General features: G+C 53.6%; 1 protein-coding gene across 1 annotated transcript in view; it reads right to left on the reverse strand.

Annotated features, from left to right (window-relative positions):
• DLX5 (distal-less homeobox 5) overlaps positions 1-2,303 on the reverse strand; it is a 6,149-nt gene extending 3,846 nt beyond the window's left edge. Inside the window, exon 1 of the mRNA XM_015410936.1 lies at positions 2,222-2,303. Coding sequence (XP_015266422.1) covers positions 2,222-2,303 — 82 coding nt within the window. The remainder of the gene's footprint in view (positions 1-2,221) is intronic.
• Positions 2,304-5,814: the final 3,511 nt, after the last annotated feature.

The following is a 5,814-nucleotide window of genomic DNA, read 5'->3' on the forward strand; positions in this document are numbered from 1 at the left end:
GGGAGGCGGCGGCGGCGGCGGCGAGCTCTCTGGGGCTGGCTCTGGCAGACTGCTCGCAGGGAGCGGAGAGGCTTGGTTAAATCCTTAATTGCGCTCTTACGCACAGCGGGGTGGATCGGGTTCCATTGGCCAGAGCAATCAGGAGCAGCCAGCGACACCCTAACTCGTCCAACGAGTTTAGCACAACAAAGCGCTCGGCTGCTGCCGCTGCCGCCACGGCTTGGTCGTCGTCCTCTCTCTCTCTCGCTCTCTCTCCCCCCCCCCTCTCTCAAAAAAAGTTCCATTCAAACTGCCTTGCCGAGGGAATATCCAGCGGCCCCATTGTCTTTGGGGTTGGGAAGGGGAGGGGGGCTGTGGGGGAAGAGACTTTGGCAATGCACAGAGCGAGGTAAATAGTCCGGAGGAGGAGCAGAAAGGATTCTAGAGAGGGGGGGGTTGCTGGTGGGACCCCAGGCACCCACCCCCTCGGCACCCTGTTTTGAGACAAGAAGAGGCTGGCGTTCCTCTGGGCTCTGGGGAGAGGGCATGCTCTGGCCCTTTCAGTAAAGCCACCCATTTCCCTGACAAGGAGTGTCGTCCCTCGTTTGAAGGTCTGTCAAGGGGGCTCCCGAATGAGTTTAAAACCGCCTCAGGCGTCACACACCCCGCGGGCCCCGCGCAGGAGGGAGGGAGACTTCCCCTCCTCTCTTGATTCAGCCTGGGAGGGCCCTCAAAGTCTCCTCCTCAGTCCTTCGGTCTGAAAAATGGGCATAATAAAGACACACGGAACAGATTCGACGGGAATTGGGGGGGGGGGGAGAGTATTTCTGCATTCTGAAAAATGTGCACTAAATGAGCATACACGATAAGGACTGGAAATTCAGCTCCCCGGAATATCAATAGGTCAATTACTTTGGATTTTACCCCTGATTAACCCGCAGTAAACCTTTCCCAACCGCTCCGGAATAAAATGAAAACTAGCCGCAGAGGGCTATTGGGAACTGGTGGGAGGACCATAGCACACTGAACTCTTGTGCATCACCTCTGCTCGTAGATTTGGAAGCAAGCCCCTGCAGCACCCAGCGCTGAGTAAACAGGCGTTGGGACCGGACTTTGAATGACCAGTCCAGTGAGGTCCTCCCCCACCGGTTATCTCTAGAAGATGATGGGTCTTAAAGGGTACCACAGGACTCAAACATTTGACTCAAGGCGGATTACACATAGTGAGTCTGTGTCTGAAACTCCCCGGTGCTGCTGATCGCCCCAGGGGAGGGGGGGGGCTTCGAATGTTCTCCGCTGATCCCCCCCGCGAGACTCGCCCAAGGCAAGGGGCACATGCGAGACTCCACGGGGGCGTTCCGCTCAAAGAGGCTTCCGGAGACTGAAGTCGTGGGCTGCCTCGGTGCGTGTCTCCTGGAGCGCGTTCTGGTTTTTTGTTTTTAGGAGGTGGGAAGTCGTAGGAAGTGTCGTCTCCAAAAGAGGGAGGGGAACGATGTTTGCTGCTGCGACAGCTGCTCTTGGAAGCATCTTTTGCAGCCGACGTTCCTTTTTTTTTGGGGGGGAGGTAATTTTTTGCATATGGGGGTGTGTGGGGGTGCGCTCGCGGGTGCGCATATGCGTGCTGTGCCTGGACGTCATGGCGACCATGGGCGACTCGCACTGGGACATGGAGGATGCTCCGAGAAGTGGCTTGGTAGTCTGCCTCTGCCTCCCGCCCCTGGTATTCCTTGGAGGTCTCCCATCCAAGCACTTGCCAGGATAGGCCCTGCTTAGCTCCCGAGATCTGAGGAGTTCGGGCTTGCCTTCCAGCCGACGTTCCTTGAGTCTCCCCAACTGTGCCCCCGAATTCCATTCTTCGGGGACCCCTTCTCCTCCGCCCCCCAATAGCATTCTTCCTAGAACCCCTCCTCCAGCAAGAACACAAGCTTGCCTGGGTCCTGCCCCCCCACCCGCTAAGAACAGCTCCCGGGGGCGATTTCTATCGGGAAAACAAGGCGAGGAAGCGTCCCCCCCTCCAACCGAGATCCCGATCCCAATCGCCCCACCCCCGCTGTCTGCTTCTTTTATACTAAAGACTGTAAAAGTGTGGCCTAGGACGTGTGCTTTTCCTCGGAGTTCTTTTGAAACTTCCCCCAAGTTCACCAGCATTGCCATAGACGAGTCTCATTAATACCGGGGGGGCTGAGATTGCGATCCTAAGGGAGTAAGGCCCCAGAGGGACGTTCCAGGGACCATCCCGCACCCTCCTTTGCAACAATTCTGGAGGGGTGGCGGTCAAAGAAAGCATTTCGAAGCAGACTTAGGTTGGGAACAGTGTCACTCATAGTAGACCCTCTTTGCCCCCCCCTCCCCCCGCGCCTATGGTCAGGATCTCTATGCTGGGGATCGTTTCAGCCCCCCGTTCACAATTGCTTGGGGGGGGGGGAGGAAAGGATGAGGGTTATTTTTTCTCTCTCCTTCGGTAGACACCCGGCAAACAAATCCGAGGCTGTTTGCCGTGGCCGGTGGGGAGGGGGGAGGAGAGGAGAGGGGCGCGCGGCTTCTCCTCGGCAGGCTGTTTACTCTCCAGATTTAGACTGTTTGCTTTCCGGAAGATCTCGCAGCCAGCTGGGTCGCTCCTGCCGCTCGGGCCGGCCGTGCTGGACCCGGGCGGCTTGTTTGCTTTGGACGGGGCTGCCGCTCTTTAGGCAAATCCCTAACCGTTTAATTATAGGAATCGCTTTCCCTAAATCAATGGCAAATAATAACTTTTTTAAAAGAGAGAGAAGAATGAATGCGGGGAGAAGGTTGGACGAGTGTCTTCTACTGTCCGCTCGACACCCGACGGGCAGGATCGCGTTGCCTTTTCTGGCGGGGGGTTGGCCAGATGCAGGGACGCGGAAACCATAAATCGCGATGCCATAAATTCTTGCGAAGTGCATTTGAACAGGCCCGGGCAAGGCAGAAACCGAGGGGAGGGTGGCCTGAGAAATAGATCAAGCTGCGTGGCCACAAGCGCGTGGAGATGTATGTGTGTTTTGCTACCCTCCCCCCCCCGGGGGTCCTCCACAAGCTCTCTGTGCAAAATCTGACAGTGTTCTTCCAGTAAGGGACATACGTGTAAAACCCAAACGGGTTACTTTTCTCCAGCTCCCATCATGGGTTGACCTGAAATCGCTTCAAGGCACCACAGCGTCAGTCCCCGAAGTGGGGCCCAGGACTTCAATGTCACTTACAGCAAGTATCTGAAGACGCGTGCCTGCACACGAAAGCCTATGCCCCTTGGTCTTCAAGGTGCCACTGGGCACGAACTTGTGTTCTGCTGCTTCAGGCCAACGTGCCTTCCCCCCTGGACCTTACTTCAAGGGAGTGTGCATGGGGCAGCAGGGGCTAACCAGTTTGTGGGGCTGCTTCGGTTCAGAGGCAGAGCGCTACGGCGCACCTTGCCTTTGGATCTACTCCGGGTCCCATGATGCGATCCGGGTGCGTCGTGGCTATTTTCTACTCCGGTTTAAGTGGTCACAATGACCTATGGGACTCGTGTTCTCAACGCCCATTGGGTGGAGTTCTGCCTGAGGAGAAGGAGTTGACCTGACCCTTGTTTCAAACAGCACGCGGGGGGGGGCAACTCCCAGCCACCCCCCAGCCGCCACCCCCCTCCTCTTTCACCCTCTAGGAAGAAGCGCCCCTGTTTGTGATGGTGGGCCTGCTTGCCTGGACGCGCGTCATTTGCCTTTCTCCGCCGATCGGCTGCTGCCCCACCATCTCTGCGCCAGCCCCAACCCGATCCCCGGACTTTCTTTTGCTTTCCTCCTCCTCCGTGGTTTATATTTGGAACATCCGGAGCGGAGAGTCCAGGGAGCTTTGAGCAACGAAGCCGGGGCCGGCTCGGCCTCGCACAATCTGCTCATTGTTTGGGGCTCGGGGATCCGGGGGGGGGGGGCGGGAGGGAGGTACTGGCGGGCTGAAGTGGTCACGGCAGGAGCCTGTGGCGGCGGCGCGCTGGGCTGGGAAAGCAGTCAAATAAACCCCAACTCGTGTTCTGCTGAGTTTGTAGTTTGCTTTATTGGAGCAGCCTCTCGCGCTCTCGGGACAGGAAGGAACCTCAGGACCATCAAGACACGTAGGAAGAACGAGAGGCGGCTTTTTAAAAAAAACACAAAAACCCACAAGTTATTTTCAGCATCTCCAAACGCTAGCAAGAGATGCTGAAGTCTTTTCTAAGAGTGCCATCTCGTGGCCGAGAGGCACCTTGCTTTACGCACGTCCCCTTTGCAGAGGCGGGAAGTGTCACCAACCCGGAGTAAGAACAGTCTAGTTCAGGGGTGGCCAGACTTGCTTGACGTAACAACCACATAGAATAAACGTCAGATGTTTGAGAGCCGCAAGACATGAACAGATATTACACGTTTTTACTGGTATATATGCAAATTGGCTTTTTATTAACATTAAATGAGACTGCCAAATATAATAACAAAAGCGGTAAAAGCAGATACTGACAATGATATTTATTTGTCCAATGATATTTGTTTGCGAATGATATTTGACTTCCTCAGCCACCCTGCTGGGAGCTGCACAGTATGTGTGAAAGAGCCGCATGCGGCTTCCGAGCCACAGTTTGGCCACCTCTGGCTAGCTGAAGGGCCGTTCTCTTTCCTTTGCTTCTTCTACATGGGTTCTCTGCTATCCAGGCATCAGGTGCATTGCCATTAGGTACTACTAGCTGCTGCAACTGCATGGGAAAGAAGGGCCTGAAAGACTGTCTAAAGAAGACATCTGATGGAAAATATAGGTAATGTCCCAGCTGTCCCATCCATCCATCGGTGCTGTCCAGATCAGAATGCGCCAGCAGCAGGGGGACAGGATCATTGTGATTCTGGATTATTTCACCTGTTCAAGAGTAACTAGAGGGATTTTAAACAATGTTCTTAAAATATGCATAGACAAATTCAAGTGTGAACTCTAGGGAGCTGCAGCCAATCCTGATGTGTATACATGTGCAATAGATGGGTGTGCAGATACATGTTGATCACTAGCCTCTCAAACATCCCCCGTCCCCATTTCTGTTGTCTGCAGCTTTTAGTATAAATGTATCTGCCTGGCGGGAGCTGGTCCATGGGGTCGCGAAGAGTCGGACTCCACTGTGCGACTGAACAACAACAACAACAATCTGCCTAATGGATGAATACTTCATTCATTTGATGAAGTTAGCTCTGATTCACGAAAGCTTGTGCTGGAATAAATCTTGTTACTCTGGATCAATGTTCCCTCTAAACTGTGGAGTCTGGTGAGCAAAAAAATCTACTTTGTGAGCTACGGGCATTAAAGTTGTGAGCCAGCGCTTTGGCTCCTGCATACATTAGTTTGCTCTGGAGCCACCCTTCCTGAGTGAAGACAAAAATCTGTGAGCTGAGGCTAAAAAACTGTGAGCTAGCTCACACTAACTCCGCTTAAAGGGAACACTGCTCTGGATACTGCCTGGACTCCTGCTTATTTTGTGGCTGCAGGCTAATGTGGCTACCCATCCGGAATTATCCTTATTCTTGTGCAAGCATTTTCATGCCAGCAGGTGCTTCTACTCTTTTTTCCTTCTTTAAGGCTGTACTCCTGTGCACATTTACTCCAAAGTAAGCCCCACTGCCTCGCATGGGGCCTACTTTTGAATAAATCGGAATTTGCTTTGTGTAGTTGCATCTGAACACTCACTTTTTGCTGCTTCCCTTCCAAGTTTCTTTATGGCTTGAATTTGATCTCCTTTTCTCTATTATGCTTTCTCTCCTTCTTTGCTCTGTATCACTCCCCTTTCCTCTCCTATATTCATGAATTTGTCTCTTTTCATTTTCTGCAACACCATTT

The sequence above is a fragment of the Gekko japonicus genome, unplaced genomic scaffold (assembly GCF_001447785.1).
Source record: "Gekko japonicus isolate JY-2015 unplaced genomic scaffold, Gekko_japonicus_V1.1 scaffold231, whole genome shotgun sequence".
Lineage (NCBI taxonomy): Eukaryota > Metazoa > Chordata > Lepidosauria > Squamata > Gekkonidae > Gekko > Gekko japonicus.